General features: G+C 35.7%; 1 protein-coding gene across 2 annotated transcripts in view; it reads right to left on the reverse strand.

Moving 5' to 3' along the window:
• Positions 1-25,282, reverse strand: part of APLF (aprataxin and PNKP like factor) — a 91,830-nt gene that overhangs the window by 25,270 nt on the left and 41,278 nt on the right. For both annotated transcript variants that reach the window (XM_004435600.3, XM_087436643.1), the window contains exons 6-8: positions 19,552-19,736; positions 10,199-10,551; positions 3,820-3,945 (exon numbers count right to left, since the gene is read on the reverse strand). In XM_004435600.3, the coding sequence (XP_004435657.1) occupies positions 3,820-3,945; positions 10,199-10,551; positions 19,552-19,736 (664 nt within the window). The remainder of the gene's footprint in view (positions 1-3,819; positions 3,946-10,198; positions 10,552-19,551; positions 19,737-25,282) is intronic.

Here is a 25,282-nt window from a genome sequence, read left to right on the forward strand (position 1 = left end):
ATTTCAAAGCAACAATAAGACAAAAAACTGACTTTCAACAGAAACTATGGATGCAAGGGTCAATGGAATGACATTTTTAAAGTGATGAAACAAAACTTGCCAAGCTAGAATTCTAACACAGTGAAAAAAGCCACCAAAAAAAATAAGCAAATAAAAATAAGGAAATTTTCAGACACACAAAAGCTGAAAGAATTCTTTTCCAGAAGATTTTCACTAAAGACATACCAAAAGTTGTTCTTAAGACTAAAAGAAAATGATCCCAGACGAAAGGATAAAACTTTAGGAAGAAATGAAGGGTACCCAAAATGATAAATGTGTCAATATTTAAAAAATGCTGAAGCTTAAAATTTAAGAAAATAATAACAATGCTTTACAAGTTAACATGTGTAGAGGTAAAAATACATGACAACAATAGTGAAAAAGAAAAAAAAAGCCAGAAGAGGAAGTAAATGGACTTAAACTGATGTAAGACTATTGTGCTGTCTGGGAAACGGTGAAAGTACCAGTTGTAAGGTAGACTGTAATATGTCAGCAATTCCTAAAAAATCTAAAGTAACTCATGAAAAAAAAGAATATATAACTAAAAAGTTAATGTAGGAGAAAAAATGGTATGAAAAACACTTGATTAATCCAAGAGAAGTCAGGAAAAGAAGAATAAAGAAACAAAGAATATGTGGGATAAACAGAAAACTAACAACAGGGGCTGGCCCCATGGCTTGGTGGTTAATTGCGTGTGCTCCACTACTGGTGGCCCAGGTTCGGATCCCGGGCTCGCACCGACGCACCGCTTCTCTGGCCATGCTGAGGTGGCGTCCCACATACAGCAACTAGAAGCATGTGCAACTATGACATACAACTATCTACTGGGGCTTTGGGGGAAGAAAAAGGAGGAGGATTGGCAATGGATGTTAGCTCAGGGCTGGTCTTCCTCAGCAAAAAGAGGAGGATCAGCATGGATGTTAGCTCAGGGCTGATCTTCCTCCCAAAAACAAACAAACAAAAAAAAACAAATAACAAAATGGCAAAATTAAACTCAAACATATCAGTAATTGCATTAAATGTAATTAGACTAAGCATGCCACCTAAAAGGCAGAGACTATCAGACTGGATTAAAAACAAAACCAATGAACCAATTATATGCTATTTGTAAGAGACATGGTTTAAATACAAGGTTTAAGCATAAGGACAATTTATAAATGTAAATTGAAAGTAAAAGGATAAAAAATATCACATAAACACTAACCAACGAAAGCTGGAGCAGCTACATTATATCACACAAAGTAGGAGTTCTACTTCCAGTAATGACAGAGGAAATTGTCTCAGACCAAACCACCCAGAGATAACAATTATACTCTGCTAAAAATATAAAAACCAATAATCTTAAGGCAGTGGATAGTTACCAAAAGCAGTCCCTTCTTTTTCCAGATAGATACCCTTATCCCAACAAAATAAATTTTAAAAATTCACACTCTCCTCAATGCCCACAATGCCCCTTTTCATGCATATGTCACCTGTATATGCATACGTCTGTTTCCAGGCTCTATTCTGCTCTGCTCTTGTTACTTACTCTTTGGGCCCATATCACACCACCTTAATTACTATAACAGTATAAGAAGTCCTACCATCTGTTCTTTATTACTTAAGACTGTCTTGGCAATTTTTGGCCCTTTGTATATCCAAGTAAATTTTAGAATCACATCATTTATACACAAAAATTATTGTGATTTTGAATGAGTTTGCAAACAAATTGATTTGGGGAAAATTGGCATTTTAATAACATTGAATCTTCCACTCATGAACATTTCAGTCTTTATAATTACTTAGGTTTTCTAAAAAAATTTTTCTCATCAAAGTTTTATAGTTTTCTCCATGGAGGTTTTCACACCTTTTATTAGATTTGTTCTGAGGAACTCTGTATTTTTTGATGCTATTGTTATTTAAGATAATTTTTTAAAAGTTTAAATTTTCTAATTAGTCAGTTCTGCAATATAGAGATATAATTGACCTTGCATATTGATATTTGTATTCAACAACCTTGCTAAGCACATATTAATACTTAAAATTCATCAGAGTCTATTTTGCATTTCCTATATATACTATGATACCATTTGTTAACAAGGAAAGCTTTATTTCTTCCTTTCCAAACTTTATCCATTTTCCTTTTCTTATCTTCCTACACTATCTTGAATCACCAGTACAATGTTGAACAGAAGTAGTAATAACAGGCATTCTTGTCTCATTTCTCATATCAGAAAGAAAAATTTAAATATCTCACTTCTAAGTATCATGTTTGCTGTAAGTTTTTGGTAGATATCCTTTATGATATTAACGAAGTTTCCTTCCGTTCCTATTTTGAAATGAGTTTTTATCATAAATGAATGAATTTTGTCAGTTTATTTTTGAATCACCTATAGAAATGATTATATAATTTTCTACTTATTCTGATATATGGTAAATTATATTATTTTTAAATATTAAACAAAACATACATTCCTTGAATAAATCCAATTTGCTCATATTATATTTTCCTTTTTTAAAATTGCTTAATTCATTTAACTAACCTTCTTTATTTTTTGAAGATATTTTTAAGATATTTACATTAAGTTCAAAAGTAATTTTTTTTGTAATTTTTCATTCTTGTATTATTCTTGCTGGGTAGTATCAAGATTATACTGGTCTCATAAAATAGGTTGGGAAATATACCCTCTTTTACTTTTTTAAGAATACCTTGTATAAAAACTGAGTACCTTCTTTAAATGTGTGGTATAATTAGCCATTAAAGCCACACGGACATGGGATTTCTTTAGTGGAAGGCTTATAATTACGTACTCAATTTCTCTAATGTTATATAGGATTATTCCATTTTCTTTTTCTTCTTGTATCTTTCCTAAAAGTTGTATTTTCTACGAATTTGTTCATTTCTCCCAAATTTTCGAGTTTATCGACATAATTGATGACAATATCCTCTTATTACTATCTACAGGAGGTTACACTGGAACGGAACATTTATTTTTCAAATGATGAGGCATAAGCTTTTTGATTTTTCTTTCTAGCCTCAGAAGCCCATTCTGCCTTCTTACTGAAAACCACAATCATAGAAATAGCAACAACTTCAAATAGGCCAGTAGATTCAATAACTTGTATTCTAAAATTATCTAAGAAAGATGGCTGTCTGGAATTTAAGCTCTCTAAGACTGGAATCACTACTTCTTTCTTTGAATAGTTTGATTTATTTCAAGTTCATTCATTCACTAAAGTTGCAGAAACATGGTTAAAACAGTCCTCGCTGTCAAGAAATTTACTGTCTGAAAGAGAAGCCATTCCAGTAAGAAACAAACACAATCTCATGAGATAAAGTCTACTCTGCATAATACAGATGGGCACAAGATGCTATGGAAGAAGAGAGGAGGGGTACTCCTACTTTTCTTTTAGGATTGAGTTTCATGTGTTGACAATAATGGTGGAGTGGTAGGAGTTGAGGGAGGCAGAGATAACATCCTGAATTGATTTATGCCACACTAAGGAGTCTGGATAGCATGTATGATGGGGTAATATCGACAGCTTTTAAATTATCTGATTTGTATTTCAGAAAGTTAGAAATGAGGAACAATTTCAGGCATTTATAAGGTTAATAACTTCCAAAATTTAGAATTATATAAAAGAAATATTATAATCCTACCTATTAACAAAATGAAAACCTATTATCTATGGAAGTTTAAAAACTAAGTTAAAGGCTTGCGATGAGAAGCTGCCTGAGTTTCTCCTGAATAAATAACAGAGATTAAGGAGAAAACAACTAAACATTTTAGGTTTACATACCTATAACAAGATGTTCCATAGGGACATTCAGGCCGGTCATCAGCCTCATCCTGACACATGACTTGTACACCTCCATAATCACTATCACCAGGGTGACTGAAGTGTTGAAAATGGACAGGATTCTTCCTATGAGGGTGACAAATATACTTCAGAAAAAATAATTAACAGGATATACTATATTCTAGATATACTAGAGAAAATAATTAATAGGATATAGCAGGAAACCAAGCAATACACATCTGATTATTCCAGAAAGTGAACCAATATTCTACATTGTTAAAAACAAAGCTCATGACATCTAGTCAGTACAGAACTCTCACGGTAACAAAGAAAGTTCTGGTGACATATAGTAGATCATGAATGTCAATGGACATTTGCAAACAGTACTTTATATCAAATATATATATATATTATAATAATACACAGCTTTTAAAGACTTTTAATAAAGTGAACACACCTATCTACCCTCTACAAAGATAAAAAACAGAACATTATTGAATTTTAGAAGGCTCCACATGTCCCCCTCCAATCATTAAACCCAATTTAATACCCAAAGGTAACCACTATCCTGTCACCTAAAACAGTGTTTCTCAAACTTTTTGGTCTCAAGAAAAATTATTAAAACTCCAGAGACTTTTTGTTTATGTGGCTTTTTTAACCTGTTAGAAATTAAAAATGAGAAATTTAAAAAATAAATTTATTTAAAAATAACAATAAACCCTTTACATAACAACGTCTTAACATATACAAATCTTCCCCTCAAAATTTGTGGAGATGCTGTTTTATACTTTGGAAATTTTTCTAATGTCTGGCTTTAACAGAGGGCATCTGGATTCTCGTATCTGCTTCTGCATTCAATCACTAACAATAACACAGATCATGTAGCCTCTGGGAAACTATACTGTATGTACTCTTGTGAGTGAGAAAATGAGAGTGAAAAAGGCACACACACAAAAAGTCTTAGTATTATTAGGAAAACGGTTTTGACCTAACAGATTTCCTAAAAGTATCTTGGGACTGGAACCCTCAGAGGTCTCTCTATGGACCACACTTTGAGAAGCAATGTTACAAAACAACATATTAGTTTTGTCTGTTCCCCAAATGAAATGAAAATATATAGTATGTACTTCTTTGAGAATTACTTTTTATGTTTGTACGATTACTCCATATTGTTGCATATAGCAGTAGTATATTTTCATAACTGTGTAACATTTCATTGTATGAAGCTGCTACGATTTATTTGTTCATTTTACTATTCATAGACTTCTGGGTTCATTCTAGTTATTGGCTTTTATAAGTAATACTGCCATCAACATTCTATTTTTGGTGGAAATGTATATGCATTTTTCTACATATGTAGAAAACCCTACAGATTCCACACAGAAAAAAACTGTTAGAAGTAATAAACTAATTCAGCAAAGTTGGAGGATACAAAATTAACATGCAAAAATCAGTTGTGTTTCTACACACTCATAATGAACAATCCCAAAAAGAAATTAAGAGAACAATTCCATTTATAGTAACATTAAAAAAAATAAAATGTTTAGGAATAAACTTAATCAAGAAGGTAAAAGACTTATACAATGGTTTAATTTCTATTAAAGAAGACACAAATAAATGGAAATCCCATGTTCATGGAATGGAAGACTTAACATTATTAAGATGTCAACACTACCCAAAGCAATCTACAGATTTAATGCAATCTCTATCAAAATCCCAATGGCATTTTTTGCAGAAATATAAAAATCCATCCTAAAATTCATTTGGCATCTCAAGGGACCCTGAATAGCCAAAACAGTCTTAAAAATGAAGAACAAAGTTGGAATTCTCACATTTCCTGATTTCAAAACTTATTACAAAACTACAGTTATTAAACCAGTGTGGAACTGGTATAAAGACAGGCATATAGACAAACGGAAGAGAATAGAGAGCCCAGAAATAAACTCTCGCATATATGGTCAAGTGATTTTCAGCAATGGTGCCAAGACCATTCAATGGGGAAGAGGAGAGTTTTTTCAACAAATGGTGCTAGGAAAACTGGACATTTACATACAAAAGAATGAAGTTGGACCCTTCCCTTACACTATATACAAAATTAACTCAAATGAATCAAAGACCTAAACGTAAGACCTAAAATATAAAACTCTTAGAAGAAAACAGGAGGAAAGCTTCATGACATTGGATTTGGCAAAGATTTCTTGCCAAATGCAAAGGCAACAAAAATAAAAATAGACAAATTGGACTACATCTGAATTAAAAATTTCTGTGCATCTAAGGATACAATTAACAGAGTGAAAAGGCAACCTGCAGAAGGGGAGAAAATATTTACAAGTCATGTATCCAAAAGTGTTTACTATCTAGAATATATAAAGAACTCCTCCAACTCAATGACCAAAAAACAAATAACCTGATTCAATAATGGCAAAGGACTTGAATAGACATTTCTCCAAAGAAGATATACAAATGGCCAATAATCATATGAAAAGGAGCTCAAGATCACTAATCACTAGGGAAATACAAATCAAAAACACAATGATATCTCACACCCATCAGGATGGCTAACACCAAAAAAAAAAAAGAAAATAACAAGCGTTGGTGAGGATGTGGAGAAATTGGAATCATTGTGCATGTTGGCAGGAATGTAAAATGGTACAGCTGCTATGGAAAACAGTATGGTAGTTCCTCAAAACTTAAAAATAGAATTACCACATGATCCAGCAATTCTACTTCTGCATATATATCCAAAAGAATTGAAAGCAAGATCTCAAAGAGTTATTTTCACATCCATGTTCATAGCAGCATTATTCACAGTAGCAAACAGATGGAAGCAACACAAGTGTCCATTGACAGATGAACGGATAAAGAAAATGTGGCATATATACATAATGGAATATTATTCAGCCTTAAAAAGAAAGGAAATTCTGACACATGCTACTACATGGATGGATCTCAAGGAAATTATGCTAAGTGAAATAAACCAGGCACAAAACGACAAATACTGTATAATGCCACTTATACAATGTATCTAGAGCAGTCAAATTTTACTTGCTTTAATCCCCAACCACTTTTGTGCTATTTTTATATATTTTAATTTCACACATATTTTATACAACACAAAATTATTACTGCTTTCTATAGTCAATATTCATTTATACTTATGCTTATATTTTCCCTCTTGAATGTCTACGTTTCCATATAGGGACCCTCTTGCCCGGCAAATACTGAACTCCATTTTTGTGCCTAAGTCCCATGAGACTGCTCAAAACTCTGCTTGGCCTCTTGGCCCTCAGCCTGAAACACTAAAAAACTGGCAAATGTCACAAGGGGGAAAGCCTCAAAGTCCTGGCTGCCTCTAACGTTTTCAAACATGAATGTCCAGCTTTCCTAATTGTCCTCAGTGAGAAGTTTGGTCCCTAACAAGATACTCCACCTTTACCAGAGGAAAACCTTATTTTATATACTATTAACTCTTTAAGATAATTTATATGACCTTATATAGATAAAAACTACAAGTTTAAATTAAGGTATAAATTCCTTACATGCTAATAAGAGAAAGACATTTCAACTTCTGCCCAGTTTTTAAAATTAGTTTACTAATGGAACTATATGCTATTAAACTGAAAAACCACATGACTCCAAAAGAGTAAAATTTTCAAAAACAATTTTTTGGAAGTAACAGCTCCTACAAACAAAGTTAAATGCTACTTTGTTGTTAGTTTGTTTCACAAAGGATTGAAATAAGATGCAATTGCTTTAGACATGATCAATTTGATGATGCCTGGGGATATAGTAGTGAATATCTGGATCTAAAATTCAGTACAGAAATCTGTGTTGGAGATATAGATTTGGGAGTCAATAGCATGACATCAAAGGATTGAATAGGACTACCCTTGAGGAATAATTTTCTATTAAGAGAGACATAAATAATTAGAAGTCAATGATTAGATAAAATAAATAATTAGAAGTCAATGAGTAGATATTAAGTATTAGATCTAATATCAATTATCAGAAACTGTATGAGGAAAAAAGTTGCACAGAATAGGGGATGAGTAATTTGGGGAAGAATGAGCACGTCAGAAACGGACTCAGAAAGGAGCTGAATGTGGGCAACGTCTTTAAGCAAGACAGGAGTGACAAAAAGGGAACAGCATGTCCAAAGGACATAAAACAGCATGGCGCATCCAAAGAATTACCAGGAGTTCAGGGCCTTCTGGACTATTCTAAGAAGCCCGGACTTAAGCCACCAAAAGATTCTGTACAGGAGAGTAATACTGTCAGATTTTTTTTTCTCTCTCTCTCTTCTCTCTTTATCTTTGTTTTTATTTTCTTAACCAGATCACTCAGGCAACAATGAGGAATATGAACTTGAGGGAAAATGTGGAGACTTAGGAGATTAATCACCTGTCCCAGAGAGATCATGGCATGAACTACAGCAGTGGCATTGAGACTGGAGAAAAGATATATTTAAGTGATTGTTATGACGTACATATATAACAAGAACTCAATACCTGTTATTTTCTCCCCTTTGTTACAAATATAAGCATTACATTTTCAAGATTTCAGTGGTAAATATTTCTCAGGTATTAATTATGCATATCAAAATTAGTAAAAAATTAAAATAACTATTCATAAGCTGTGACCGATTAAAACTAACAAGTATCGGGGCCGGCCCGGTCGCGCAAACGGTTAAGTGTACGCGCTCTGCTGCGGCAGCCCAGGGTTCGTCGGTTCAGATCCCGGGCGTGCACTGAGGCACCGCTTGTCAAGCCATGCTGTGGTGGCATCCCATATAAAGTGAAGGAAGATGGGCACAGATGTTAGCCCAGAGGCAGTCTTCCTCAGCAAAAAAAAGAGGAGGATTGGCAGATGTTAGCTCAGGGCTGATCTTCCTCTCACACACACACACACACACACACAAAAACTAACAAGTATCATCATCAAATATGAATGAATTCATTATGATCTTGATAAAGCATTCAATCACCTTTAACAAAGACAAATGTTGGTGTTGAATACTCTTATGGACTGAATTGTGTGTGTCCCCCCCACCCCAAATTCATATGTTGAAGCCCTATCCCCTAATGTGACTATATTTGGAGACAGAGATAATTTAGATTAAATAAGGTCATAAGGACGAGGCCTTAATCCAGTATGACTGGTGTCCTCGTAAAATGAGGAAGAGACACCAGGATGTGCACGTACAGAGGAAAGGCCATGTGACAACACGACGAGAAGGAGGCCATCTGCAAGCCAAGGAGAGAGGCCCTAGGAGAAACCAAACCTGCCGGCAACTTGATCTTGGACTTCTAGGCTCCTGAACTGTGAGAAAATAAATTTCTGTTGTTTAAGCCACCTAGTCTGTGATATTTCGTTATGGCAGCCCTAGTGAACTAATACAAATACCAAACAGGATTTTTCAAAAATCCAAAATAATAGGTTTATATACTTCTATTCTACAAGTTTATACATTATGTTCCACGTGTGAAACTAAGGCCATTGAAAACAGACAGCACCGTGAGTAAATGCATAAATTATAACTGTCAAAATTGAAAAATATGGTTATTCAAGTGCTAAAATGGCAAGGCATTTTAGAGAGAGATAATATGAATGTGAAATGGACAGAATATGTCATATAAAAATGCTACTGCATAGAGGACAACAAACTCTACTGGAATGTATTGGTAAGATATTTGATTTGACAAGTTGAAATGGCAAAGAAACACTTCTAAAATAGGGCTGTATAATTATAAACATGATAGTATAAACATCAAAGATAAAACTATAGCCTAAAAATAAGAAATTATAATTTAAATTCACAAAATAAGAAATCAGGAAACATGGTACAATGTAATCAAATGAAGTAAGTATAGGAGTAACCAATCAATCCAGGAAATATATATTCAGTTGTTTTAGAATGCATCATGGTGATTCAAAAGCATCATCAGAAAAATATAAATGAAAATGCACAAGTTTAATAAGATGCCTAAACACACCCTAAAATCTCTTGATAGTTATACTGTATACAACAAATATTTATGAAGCCATCTTTCTAATACCTAAATAAGACACTAAATAAGCAGGTATTTAGGTGTGAGTGATTCAGTTTTCAAGTCAGGATTTCCCGGTCCAGATCCTTGCATTAATCAGCATGTCTACTTATGAAACACCTAATTCCCCACTGTATCTTAAAAGTCTCTAGCAGGATTTGCTAGAATACACTATCCAGAAAGTCCAAAACAGTAGAAACATGATAAAACTCCTAACCCTCAGGCCAATAGGTCTTATTAGGCTTTTAATACACTATAACATATACCTACATGGCTACATGTTGTTGAAATAATGAAATTATAATTCCTTTATTCCTGTAATTTCATTTTACCTGTAGCAGTTTGCCCCATACATGCAGGATGTCCTCTTAACCTTGTTTTCTTCAGAAGCTCGTGGAACAGAATCAGTTGCCTTTTCACGCAAAGTTTCAGGATTGGAAGGATCAGAGCTGGACTCAGAGTGAGATCCTTGAGCCTCATCGTGGAAGGGCTTGCTTTGGGCACTTGGACAACTCTCAGAACAGCTCATTGCTTCGTCTTTATTTGGCGTCCCTTTAGTGATGATCTTACGTTCAGAAACCTTATCAAGTTCTTCTACTGGGATTTTGTTTCTCTGTGTATTAGTCTTCATATTATTCACCTCTGTGTTACTTAATGTGATTGCAGAAAATGACTGTGGCATTTCCTGTAAGACAAATCAGAAAAAAGAATTAGAAATAAATGGAACATGTTTTAAAAGAAATACGTAAATTTAAGCATAAAAGCATGAAACTACAAGATTCATGCAATACGTATATTTTAAAACTTTAAGATTCACATTTTAAAGTTATTAAAAATACCATTTTCTTTGTCTCTAGTTTAATAACTTTAAAATAATCTATAGTTATTAGAAAAGGAATTTATAGTTGTACCAAACCTTTACAATCATGTCAAACATTCAGTGAAAAATAACCAGAAAAATACAAATGAAACGTAAGAAAATACAATATTTGCTTTCACTTGAATATAATCTTTCCAAAAAAACCTACTAGGCTCTTAAATTTCTTGGTCAACAATGTGTCATGCTCTTAACATGCACTGTCCTTATCATTTCTTGTAAGTTACTGCAATACTTTATTTCTACCCTCTAAATATAATCATGATTTTTTTCCTGTAGCTGAATGATAAAATTGCTCCTCCTTCACAGAAAAATTTGCATGAAGCTATGTTATGAGCAACCCAGAAAATAAACAGGACTCCTTTGAAGTGGTCTGAACAAAAGCTTTAGTTTAACCAATTAAAGGTGTTTTGAACCAAGCAAATATTCTCATTAACACTGCAGAACCTTTTTAATTTGTACTTATCTCCAGCCAAAGAGTAAATCTAGTCTTATCTTATTAAAAATGACTTCTTAATTACTTGTACTTCCTGTGGAGCGGAAGCATTGCCCAGATAAACCCCAGGCCTCCTGGTAAGCATTTCTAGGATGTGCTGACAACATACCAGATACACATGAATGCTCACCCCCATTTATAATTAAGGACCCACGGATGCTGACTGCCATGTGGAAAAAGCTGGCTTTGATATTACTGAATATCCAACAGCTCCAATATCTTGAGAAGATATTATTAGCATGACTTCTTTTGGACTAATTACTTAAGTGTTTTGACGTTTTTTTTCTTTTATTTAAGAAACACAGTATGTAACTTGAAAACACTATCCAAACTGACTAAAGACGTTGCAAAAGTCTTATCATGGTTCTTGTAAAATAATAAATAACCTACGGGAAAAGCAATCATTTGGATATCTCTTGGAGCTGACCCTTGGCTGGTGGCATTTATACCACATCCCTCTAAAACACACACTCTTTTCTCCCAACTGCTCAACTACACCCCAATCTCACATAGGACCTCCACTATAGGACCATTTGACATATGCCAGGGACCGAAACTCTGGATTGAGAATGGGGCAATCCTGACCCACCTCCCACTTGACAGTCCCCCACTGGGTCAACTCTCACGAGTTTTCTTCTTCCCTGTTCAGGTAGTAACGGGGTAGGTCAGCAAATCCACTGTCTAAACAGATGTCCAATTAATTGCCAGTCTCTTGTTCCTATTGGCATCTCTAACTCCACAAGTAATTCTCTTAGAGTGCCTCTCTTCTCTTGATTTTAGAAAGGGAGAAAGTAACTTCTCCCCACAAACATAGCTCTCCCCCAAATCTTAAAACCTTCTTGTCTCTCAGTTCTCTTCGTATAAAGCCTGGGAGTGGGACAGTGAACACTGCTGACACCTTTCAGTAAGCCCCACAGGGAAATGTCTAGCTCTCGCTGCTGGGAGCTCCTTTCGAACATGGGTACTTATACTTAGTACTTTTGTCCCCAGCTTTGGGCCTCAGCAACAGTTTGGGGACCCTAGGGAAAAAAATCCTACTCAACATTCTTCACATTTATTATAGAAAAAAAAAGGACATGGCTAGGGAAGCAGTTAAATAAATTAGAATACATTTTTACCATGAAACACCACGCAGAGGTTGAAAAGAAAGAGGTAGAGCTATATAATATATCTAAGGATTTTTAAAATTAAACAAGAACTATATATATATATACCATATATAACAAGAACTATATATAGATATTATGATCCCATTTACCTTTTTAAAAAAATTTCCTATATATCTATGTGTGTACTTACTTGTATAAACCCAAATGAAAAGGTTTAGAAGGATACAAATCAGAATATTAGGACAATGGAATTGAAGGATGAACCAAATCAAGATTTTCACTTTTTACTCCACAGGCTTCTGAATATTCTATTTTTTGACAACAAGTATGTATTATTCTTTCATTTAAAAATGAAAAACAAACCAAAGAAAATGAAATGAAATATAAGATACGAAATACTTGGCATCACATTGCAAATCCCTCTACTTCCATGAAATGTAAAGAAGGATTTGTTTTTTTAAATATCTGCACAAGAAATGTTTAACAGGTTAATTTATTCTAAAAAGAGAAAGGAATGATAAAGTCACAGATGTCAATACTATGGATCAGGGGTTCTCAAACACATTTTAAGAGTCACAAAAGCTGGAACTCATAATGCTCTTTATGGAGCTCCACAAAATATTGATATTCAGTAGACTCTTGCCATTCAAGAACTTAACATTCATAGTTTCAATTATTTATAAGTGATCTCAAAAATCCATTACACGCAGTAATTTCTAAGTTTTCTGAGACATATATCTCTACTGTGCCAATTACAAAGCTCATGAGCTAGAGCAAGTCACTGAACTGGCAAGGGAGGGAATAGGAAAGATGGAAGGTGCTCTGTACTTGGAAGAAGCAGGGGAAAGGCAGAGAGCTCCATATTTTATAAGCACCCACATTGCTTATTTCTTAGATTAGATGAAAATGTGAAGAATGAAGTGTGGGAGGCTAGAGATGCACGATAGAGTGGCCAGATCCTCTACACTGTAGAAATACTTGCTAGAGACCTCAGGGATCGAGGAGCATGGAGCTGGTGAAAGGTGACCTTGGTGCTTGGAGGAGGTGGAATATGTACAATTAAGGCTATTAAAATAGTCCGTTCACTTGCCCAACACGCCCTCCCCGATCCCTCAACATCTGAAGTTTTAATGTACTACAAGGGACAGGATAAACAACTTCCCCCTAATACAAGTTCAACGAGGTAATTTATCATTATTGTTTCAAGCTGCCCTTAAAAAAAAGTCTGTGATAATTAATTGCCTTAAAAGTCCTGCATCAATCCCATCAGCACCCACATGCTAAAGACTAAAAAATCCCCAACTCCAGCCCCAACTTCACTCTTGCACCTCAGACTCACAGACTCAGTCACTTGCTAGATATTTCTTCCTCAATATCTTATGCACCTCAAACTCAAAATGTCAAAACTGAAATCCTCCCTCCGTACTCTGAACCATAGTTTTGGTCAACATAATTTATGCCTTTATTCTAGCCAGAACCTTGGAAGTCTGTCTTTCACTCCTTTCTCTCACTTTCCCCAGATCCAAGCAACAAATCCTGCAGCCTTGCTTCCTAAATATTTCTCTAATCCAAAGCCTTTGCATCATCCTTAATGTTACTGCCCTGAGTCAAATTCTCTTTATTTCTTGACTGCGTTAATGCCCTAATCTTCTCCCTCATCCTCCTGTCTTTTATCTTGTTCTCTTCCATTCTCTTCTCTGAAGAGCTGCCAGGATTATCTCTCTGGTGGAAAACATTTCAAGGTCCTCCTTCTACGAACTAGTCCCCACAGCTGGCTTCACCCTCATCTCACACCGCCACCTGACTTTGCACCAAGAATTCTAAGAACAGTGGTTCCCAGCATACTATTTGTATGCCCTCTGCTGCCCCGTCTACCTGGGAGGAGTCCATCCTCTACCTCTTCTGCAGCTGGTTCACACCTACTGCTCTTCTGTTAAGATTCAGCTCAGATCACTTCTTTCAGGAACCCTTCCCTAGGAATCCTCCAGCTGGCTTATAGACAGTCCATCTCAAAGCTCCCATAAAAAAATCAATGTGTTGTCACGTTATTTTATGATTTTGAATCATGTCTCCCACAAGACTATGAGCTCCTTATCAACTACATCTTTTCATCTTTTAATCCCAGATTCTAGTACCCTGCCTTGCATATAAAAGAAAGATTCCTTAGTGTAACGATTATTAGAATGGTCTTTGAAATAAAAAATCAGATTTTGAATATCAGCTTTGCCATTTCTTAACCTTTGACCTTGAACAAGTTGATTTAAATTCTCAGAAACCTCAGGTCTCCTGATCTGTAAACCAGGGATATTATCAACCTACTTTCCAGGATTTTCTAAAAATTAGATGGAATAAGTACATCTTAGCACTGGGTGTAGCCCAGAACAAGAGCTCACTAAATGGTTGTGTTTTTTTTTTTTAGTTGTTGTTGTTAACAGCATTATTAATGCCATTATATTACTACTATTTGTTTAATAAATGCTTGTTGAAAGAATGAATGAATGAAAGATATTTCTCTGGGACTGATCAGAGCCATGCTATAAATGGTACTAACCCAAATGGCCAACCAGGAGCAAAAGAGATAAGATTTTTTGATATAGTAAAACAGCATAGAGGAGCTCTGGGGGATACAGCCTTACTTAAGAGAGAGCAGTGTAAGTACGAGTTATATTCTTCATCTCCGCTGCTATTTCCATGAAGAAATATGAGTGGACTCCAGAGCAGGCATCTGTATGCAGAGAAATGAGATACTTAAGAGCCGGTTTATTTGCCCCAGCAATTATTACCACAGGGGGAAGCTGCATACAGAGGACAGAGCAGGCGCTGTAACAGGAAATGGCTCCCACTGCCAAAGCACCCACCTCCACATACTCCATACACTCTAAATGGAATGTCTGCAAGTTTGCTTCCCGATAATACGGATATAACAGAACTCTCTTTAGCCCTGATTTTTATCTCCCCTGTGAAGCAGACTTTCATCCCTATTAGACAGCTTTTGTAGATACACCACCATTGCCTCAAACCAAGCAAATCTTCCTCTTTCCTTCCCCAACTGCTATACCTACTGCTTCCCTTCTGCTCTGTTAAGAACATTTTCAATATCTCCTCCTCAATATTTTGTTAGTCAGGAGGTTCTGTTAAATTCCATCTCCAAAATGTCTCTCACATTTCTCTGCTTCTTTCTGGTCCCACTGCCACCATTCTAGTTCAGGCCTTCATTCCCTGTGGCTTTCTGTGACAGCTTTTTAGGTGGTTCCTGCCTCCCTCTTACACATAACTGCTAACCACATGACTCTCTTGCTCAAAACCCTTCAAAATTCTCTGAAGCCACAAAATACAGTCTTAATTTCTTATTTAGTTGGGCCTTCAAGCATCATCCTGATTTGTTCAGTAGTTTCCTTCCCTTATCTCTCCCATCCATATCCACACACACACAAGCATGCACACGTGCAGAAGACACTCCAGCGTAGATGTACAGTCATGGACCACACACACTTCCTGCCTCTGTGCCTCTGCTCACACTGCCCTTCACTGATAGTACTCCTCCTCACCAACTCCACTTGCTAACATGCCAGGCATCTTTCAACACCTAACTCAAAAACCTCCTTCAAAAGAGATTAAATAAGCATCTTTCCCCTCCTGCCTTGTGGTGTACCCCAATGATCCCAACCATTCCAAACCTCCTCATTTGTTAGGTTGATCTCAACCAACCTAAGAAAACTACCAGTTCTTTTCTCCTCTCTCTGAATTTATCCAGATCTAAGTATAATATCCAAAAAAATAGTGCAGTGCCTACTGCATTTCCTCCATTCATCTGATAATGAATGAACACATGACCCAGAAAGGGTACTGATACTATCTCATCTCCCTGACCACTGTGAATGGTCAAAGTGGAGATTCCATGACGCAACTCCCTAGAATTTAACACTGAAGCAACTATGGAGAAACTCTTGTTTTTCCTCTTAACTTAAAAAACTGGATGACATGAGCCTGGAGCTATCTATGAGTATGTTGTACACCATGTGAAGAAAGTCTGTCAATAGCAGTGAAGAAAGATTCAAGAGGCAAGAATGGGAAAACCATAGACCAACCTGATTTTGATCAAGTCCCTAGTCCCAACTGGTCCCTAAGATCTATAGTTCCTGCTGTTTTCCTTTCTATTCTAGAAACTGAATTATTCCTATATCTTTGTGCGGTAGATAGTCATCAAAGATGGCTGCCAACAATCCCTCTCATCCCTTTATACACAAATAACTCCTTCTGTCACGGGAATCTAATCTCCTCCCCTTGAATCTAGGCTGATGTAGTAACTTGCTCTGACCAAAGAGTGAACCAGAAATGAGAATGTACCAATTCCACTTCTCAGCCTTAAGAGACTAGGGAGCTTCTACTTTTACTCTTTTGAGTCCAGCTGTCAGGCAAAGATTTGTAGTCTAGACTACTGAGAGAGTAGTTAAGTGGAGAGAGGGAGGCCCACACAGCCCCCAGCCATTCCATCAATGCTTACTGAGGCACCATTCATACGAATGAAGCCATCTTGGATACTCCAGCCTCAGCTGAGCTCCCAGCTGAAAGCAGTCCAGGTGGCACCAAAAAGGTGTCATAAAATTGCCTAGCTGAATGCAGCCAACCCACAGAATTATAAGAAATAATAAATCATTGTTGTGTTAAGCCACTAAGTATTGGGGTAGCTTGTTTCCCAGCAACAGACAGTTGATACATTTTACAATACTATTTTGCTTCAGTTGTTTCAGTTAGGCTTCCTTCTGTCATTTACAACAGACTCCTAATTAGATTGTGTAAAGGACATACCATCCTTTTCTTTAAAGTTAATAAATTCAAGCACCCTCACTCACACTTCTAAAGTAGACAATTACATAAGTGGTAAGGAGCTGCAGAAAGACGTAAGAGAACTGATGAAATACATGGGCTATTTCGGAGCAATGACCTTCATGATCAGAAGGTACTAGTCACAAAAATCTTGTAGACATTCTAATATGTATGGCAGAAAAATACATTGTACCTAAAACGAAAAGACCTACATATGAGGCCCAAGATCCCTAGCAATGTGACCTTGGGATCAGTTTCCTCTAAGGTGTTGAATGATGTACATCAGTAGCTCTCAACTTCGAGTGCACATTAAAATTGAGAAGAGTTTATTTAAAATAATGAGCACAAGCCCCACAGACCAACTGAAGCCAAATCTTAGGAATAGGGCCCAGTAGGAGGAAGGCAATTTCTGCCCCTTCTCTCCACTTCCTTTCTTAACTCTTTCCAAGTAAAATGACCCAAGTCTACTCTGCAGTCCTGGCCAAACTGTTCTTCAGTTCTTTGTAATTGGCAATCTCCCGCCATTAGACTAAATAGGTGGGTGCTGCCTCTTGTTTTCTCTCCCTTTTAACTTTCCCTCTCACTTGCTCTGCATGTAGACATCCCTTCAGGACTAGCTGCTCACCAGCGTTCAGATGAAACTGGGCCGGGACAGAGGGTAGGGTTTGGAAAAGCCCTGCTTGGGTCTTCAGTCTAAGTCATCTTCTCTGGCCCAGCTTGAACCGAGAGCCCTCATAAAGGGTTATGAAATGGTCAGGAAGCCTTGAGCCCTGTTTCTCCTATGCTATGAGAGGCGAATCGCCCTCAGAAACCCTAAGGGAAGGAAAAGCATTTGGCCAAGCAGAGCTCAGACATTCCTGGGACCTGGCTGAATACTCCCTGACGTCATCAAAATCTCACAAATACCTCGAATATCTTGGATCTCCTCTCTACTATCTATCAATTAGGAACGTATTTCTTAAAGTTTTACTTGTGATTATCAACCTTTATGGGTTGAGGGGTTGGCCCAGTTGCATAGCAGTTAACCTCGAGTGCTCCACTTCAGTGGCCTGGGGCTCACTGGTTCGGGTCCAGGGCATGGACCCACACACTGCTCATCAAGCAATGCTGAGGCGGCATCCCACATAGAGCAACCTGAGAGATGTACAACTATGACATACAACTACCTTATGGGGCTTTGGGGAAAAAAAAGGGAAAAAAAAGGAGGAAGACTGGCAACAGACATTAGCTCACGGCCAATCTTCCTCAAAAAAAAAAAAAAAAGAAAAACTTTATGGATTGGGATAAACAGCAAAGCCTGTATACTATAGATTTTCTTTTGAAAAAAAAAATTTCTCTTCTTGGCAAAAAAGGCAGTCATATTGATACATTCAGAGAGTAGAGCACATTAGGGCTCAAAGTTTATATAAAACAAATTTTATCTTAAGTTTTTATGGCCAATACATGTGACTCAGAAAACATTTTCTTTTCATCTATTAAATTTGATTCCATAAGTAAGCAAAGGAGTTGAGCCTACAGTGATCAGACTCCACTTCTCTAGCTGGAAGAAGGGATACAGTGAGAAGCTGGGTCTTCTCTAACAGGAGAGGAGGTAGGAGTGAGGGGAGTCCTATAAAGGACCGGACCCTCTGGGATAGCTGCTGGCAGTTCAATCACTCCAGGGCACGCTATTCTAACGCCAATCCTACTGCTTTGGCTCTCACTAAGACTAAAACGATGGGGGCCCACAGAGCTCAGCCACAGGTCTACAAGGATCATGAAAACTGGCACCTAAAGCCACCCCTCTCCTGAGAAGAATACCTGACTTTTCTGCCCTAGGACCGTCTCTATCTTTTTTTCCTTCTTCTTTCTCTTTTTAAATGCATCAATAGGCCTCATTTTCTTTAAGTGCCCAGTGTTAAAGAATGCTTAAGTCAGCCAAACCATTCTAGTGAGTTAGCAAAAACTGAAAGAGGAAAGAGGTTTATAAATACTGTAAATTAGCCCAGAAGTAATCCTGCAACAGGCTATTAAGTACTACCCCAACAGCTGTTATTCTCTTCATACTGATCAAGAAAAAGGTGGTTACATGCAGTCTGAGAATGAAAAACCAGGTTTTCAGAATGGAGGTACCAAATTATGACCAGAGTCAAGTGGTTTCCACTTTTTTCCTGTCGGAAAATTTCTAAATTAAATAGCTTTGTTTTCTACAATGCAAGTACTATATTAAATATTAGTTTCAGTAAGTCAAAAAAAGTCTAGGCTAGTTTTTATCTTCATAAATTCAATAATAAAACACAGCTTTGGTTTCTCCTTGCTGTATACAGCAGATAATTAATTCCTATCGAGAACACTTGATGAAGAAAACAATCAAATAATGAATTTTTTAAAAATCACCTTGGATGAAATGAAAGACTCTTCTTGATCAGCATTTTTGCACTTTTTTCCTGTGTCTTGCTCTGCTGATGTACTTTCTGAGCTTCCTGATGAAATTAATCGCTTTTTTCCTTGCTGTGTTATGTTTACTTGGGTTTTATCTTCGCAGATTGCTTCTTTTTCACTTCCCTGGATTACAATATTACCTTAAACACACACACACAAAGAAAAAGAAGAAAATTATCTCCCATATCTTCAAATGTCAATAATCCATGCCAAAAAAAAGAAAGAAAAAGGATAAAAGCTCTAGTAAAATTAAAGTTCTATTTATATTAATGCCAACTTGAAAAACACTTATTTACAAAGCTCAAAAAGTATTAAGCGACACAATGCCCAAGAGCTCCAGCCCCAGAGTCAGCCAGGCCAAGACACTAGTGGCTAGGCTCCATCCTTTAACTGTTTCACCTCACGTCTCTGTACCTTTCTGAACTTTGGTTTCATCATCAGGAAAAAGTGAAGTATAATAATGACTCATGGAGTTATTAGGAGTAAATGGGGTAAGATATATAAACTAACTAGCAGAGTACCTGATGTATGTTAGCTTTCTTTTGAATTTCTCTACAAGAAAATGTGACATGTAGCTAGCCAATGAATTTTACGTATACTTATTGAGCCCCTAACATCTACAGTGAGAAATTCAACTTATCTTAAATATAGATTAAGAACACAAAATAACCCAAAAGGAAGAGTGACCTCTACAAACTTCACCAGTGAAGAAAATGTCTTCATTGTACAATGAAGTAACAATGGACATTGTATCCCATACTTACCTAAGGTTCAACATAGTTGGGAAACTTAAGTCAGTATCATATTTTGTTAACAAATTCATGAACTGTCTAAACAGAAAAGAAAAAAGATCTACTTATTTTAAGAGGAAAATCGTCAGGGTTAGTTGTCTGTCTCCTCTACACTCAAATGATAACTTCACAAGGGCAGAGACTTTATATGCCTTGTTCGCTGTTCCCTCCTTATGTCTCAAGTACCTAAAACTGTGTCTAGCACAAAACTGGTGCTCAATTAATATGTTTGACTAAATTAACTGTGAACATAAATAGAACTTATCCAAAGATTCTCTTAAGAGCTTGGATATAGGTATGTAAGGCAAACAGTAGTCACTATTCTAATGTTCTAAAGCAAAGGTTAGCAAAGTTTCTCTAAAAAGCCAGAGAGTAAATATTTTAAGCTCTGTGAGCCATATACTATCTGTCACAACTACCCAGCTCTGCCATTGCAGTGTGAAAGCAGCCACAGACAATACATACATGGATGAGCATGGCTGTGTTCCAATAAAACTTTATTTACAAAAAAAGGCAGTGGGCTGGATTTGGCTCATGGGCTATAGTTTGCTTAAAGCAGTTCTAAAGGATATTCAGTGGCCTGAAATAACACTCCTTCATTAAGTTCCGGAAAGAAACACTAATAGAATACTGTCCACATTATTTAACAGGAAAATCTATTGAACTAATATAAAAATAATGTATTTATCAAAGGAAACTTATGAATAAACTAATAACTAAACTTTGCCTAAATTATTCAAATATTTGTTTTGAATCTAAATTAGGAAGCATTTCATATCATTTTAGAAACTGTCAGAAACAGGACTAAATAGGACTGTACAGCCTGGTGAAGCAAATGACCAAATGCTGCAGTAGTTATGAATTAGTCAGACCAAGGGAAATAATCAACTATGGTATCACTTACTAGGCTAAGAACTAAAAAAGTGTAAATTAAATAAGACCAGCTTCTGCCCAAACGGCAGTTTACCACATTCCAAGTGTCACATATGCAAATAAATTCTAAAATTAAAAAAATATATATTTAAAACATTCAATTCTTCAAAATTCCAAATTCTTTACTACAAATATTCCTTCTTGGGACCAAGGTTAATTTCTTTTTGCATAGGAAAAAGCCATTTTGAAACTGCTGTTAAAATGCTCGTCACAAAGAATATATAAAATAAATGTTAATTGGCTCATAATAATCTTTATATCTGGCAAATCAAATAATTTCCTAAATCCAGGATAGGTACAGTTAAATGATAGAAATATAACAGAAATTAACTATTAAAACAAACCAGTTTATTTTATTTTTAACTATTACTAATTGCATTTACTTATATGAGCTCTTCTACTAATACTATATGAATGATGGCTCAACTATATGCATATATGTCATTAAAATTACATCCATCTGATTTTATCATCTAAAGGAACCACTCCTAACAGTTATATTCATAATTTGATGTGTATCTTTATCAACTTTTTCCTAAGTTTAAGCAAATATATCTACAAATATGTATATGTAATCACACACTGGGCTAAATGTATAAATGTTATTATTTCTGTGGGATAAATACCTAGAATTGGAATTTCTGGATCAAAGTGTGTTGTATATTTAAAAATTTAAGAGATACTAGCAAATAACTTTAAAAAGCTATACCAGCTTATACTTCCACCACCAATGTTTGACAATTATTATACTGGATATTACAATTATTATACTAGATTAATTGCTTAGATTTTGATGAGTTTAATGACCAAAAATGGTATTTGGTTGTTTCAATTGACTTTTTTCTATCTGCCAGTATTTATTGGTTATTTTAATTTATTCTTCTGTAGTATGTCATATAGAATGCCCTATATTTCCACTGAGTCTTACCTTCTTTTTTATTACTAAGTAGACAATTATTAAAAACCTTCCATCTGTTTTATAAGTGTGACAAATATCTCCCAGTATATTGTTTTACAGTCTGCTATTTGCCTCTGACTTTTGCATATTTTTTTCATTTTTAATCTAGATAGATCTGCCAAGTTTCCCTTATAGTTCTAGGCTTCCCATCATTTTAAGAAAGCCTCCCAGAAGTAACAAAAATATTTTTCCCACATTTTCTTCAAATGCCTTAATACTTTTAATTTTTACATTAAGATTATTAATTCAATAGAAATTTATTTATGAATATGGTATGAATTAGTGCTCTAATATTATTTTCTTCTAAATGGAAAGCTAATTCTCCCAACATCATTTATAATAATGCATTCTTCCCCCATCAATTTGAACCAATTTTTTTTTTTTTTTTTGGTAGGGGAGATTGGCCATGAGCTAACATCCGTTGCCAACCTTCCTATTTTTACTTGAGGAAGATTGGCCCTGAGCTAACATCCATGCCCATCCTCCTCTACTTTATATGGGACGCCACCACAGCATCCCTTGATGAGTGGAGTGAAGGTCCACATCCAGGAGCGGAACCTGTGAACCCTGGGCTGCCCAAAGCAGAGCACGCGAAGTTAACCACTACGCCACAGGGCTGGCCCCTGAACTAATTTTTTATACATTAAATGTATGTTATTCTGATCTGTTTCTGGGTGTTTCATTCTTTTTTACTGGTGTAACTTACCTATTCCTATGTTAGAACTATCAACTACTAAAAGTAGGCACCAGGCCCAGACTGTGATCTAAGAAGGTTCTATAAAGAAACAGATATTTCTGTTATCTGTTCTTAAGCATATATGAAAACCTCCTAATTCATTTTATACAACGCTGACATAGCTCTAACACTAAAATCTGATGTAGATGGCACACAGAATAAAATACTAAGCACAATTATGAATATAGATACAAATGTCCTAAAGTAAATATCAGAAAATCTAATCCAACAGAGCATAAAATAATAAGCTATCATGATAAAACTGAACTTACTCCAGGAATACAAACATGGTACAACATTAGGAAATCTACCAATATCTTTCATTACATTAACACATAATAATGAAGGACTATTTCTATATCAAAAAATTTTTCAAAGAATTCAACAGTTATTCCTTAAAAAAATAAATGAAACATCCTAAACATGATAAGAGTATCAGAATCGAATATCAATCATATTAAATGCTGAAATACTAACAGAACTCCTATTAAAATCAGGAACAAGACACAGATATCAATTTTACCCATTTTTACTTAAAATTTATAGGACTTAGCTCATGAAATAAAATAAAAAAATTTTGAGGCAGTAGACAGAAGAGCCAAAATTATCATAATTCTGTAGATATGACTGTATAGCTAGAAAATCCAAGAGGCAATAAAAATATATTAAAATTAATTAGATCATTTAGCAGCATTGCTGGAAATAAAGTAAATATATAGAATAACTAGTGCTTTAAGTAAATTTTGAAGTATAGTCAAATTAAACACTGTCAGTTCAATATTTATCATCTGCATTGAGTCGTCATACAGAAAATATTCAGAGTACAAAATTAAATGCAAACCAAATGGTTTGTGGACTACTTCTTACTTCAATCTTAATCGCATGTGCCACTTCTCATGATTCCATGTTGGAGGGTTAGAAGATGGGGAAAGAAGAGTACTGCAGAGTACCATGACACTAGTGAAAATATAAAAGCTCTTTTTTCCATCTAGCAAGAGTGTCATAACCTAGGAGTTATGACTTGTCCTGGGGCCTAGAGGGCTGAGGGAACAGAGATAAACGGAAGCCAACAGAGGAGAGGCTCTGATAGCCTTTGCCCAAATACATTCACTTCCCAATCACTAAGGGACGTGGAGAAAATTTTAACCCAGGCCTGAGAAACTCATGATGACATCCAAGGGCTAGTACCTGGGGACCCAGCAAATAAAATAAACTAGAACTTGGTTGAAAAACAGAAATAATAGCCTGATCACAGCAAACATTCACAAACATGTCAGGATTAAACCAAGAGTTAAACTGAGAAAAGATCCAGGAGAAAACACAAGCACATATTAAGAAAGAAAGAAAAACCCCAAAAACAGAACATACAGAGGGTAAATTTAGGTGGCTATATAGTGATATGGATCAGAGCATGGGCTTTAGAGTCAGACAGAGCCAGGTCTCAATTACAGCTCAGGCATTTATTATGTGATCTTAGATAAGTTATTTAACATAATTAAAATTATTTGTCCTGTACCTAATGACATAGAAGGTTCCAGAATATCAAGATGGTTTCAGATAATCTAAATAAATAGCAAAGAACACAGTACAGTACTAAAGCTGCAAAGGACATAAGAAAGTATCCTATATCTAAATGAACCTAAAATGCATCCTAGAAATTGATTTTTTAAAATCTCTAGCATTGGTCTATTGACCTAGATGATTCATTACTTAAACAAACAAACAAATAATAATAATAAAAAAACTACACAGCAGAAAGTCAAATTATTTCAACCTTTAATAGCTGGATTCAAGTGCTGAACTGTCCTATACTTCTAAATCTTTAAAGGAATTAAGTCTTTAAAGGAATTAAGTAACCTAACCTTGCTCTTACAAGTACTCCTCGAGGGCCGGCCCCATGGCTTAGCGGTTAAGTGTGCGCGCGCTCTGCTGCTGGCGGCCCGGGTTCGGATCCCGGGCGCGCTCCGACGCACCGCTTCTCCGGCCATGCTGAGGCCGCGTCCCACATACAGCAACTAGAAGGATTTGCATCTATGACATGCAACTATCTACTGGGGCTTTGGGGGAAAAAAATAAATAAATAAATAAATAAACAAAAAAAAAAAACAAGTACTCCTCGAAAATATAAGCTTATAAGAAGATATGCCTGAATCCAAAGACTTTTCTCTTATTTTGAAGCTTCAGCATTTTAAGTACACTGTGTACTAGGTAATATTCCTGTCGAAACCAATGTCAAGTTACTCTCATTTGTGTTTTCAAGGTGAAGTG

This window comes from Ceratotherium simum, chromosome 11 (assembly GCF_057802395.1).
Source record: "Ceratotherium simum simum isolate JZ-2026a chromosome 11, ASM5780239v1, whole genome shotgun sequence".
Taxonomy (NCBI): domain Eukaryota; kingdom Metazoa; phylum Chordata; class Mammalia; order Perissodactyla; family Rhinocerotidae; genus Ceratotherium; species Ceratotherium simum.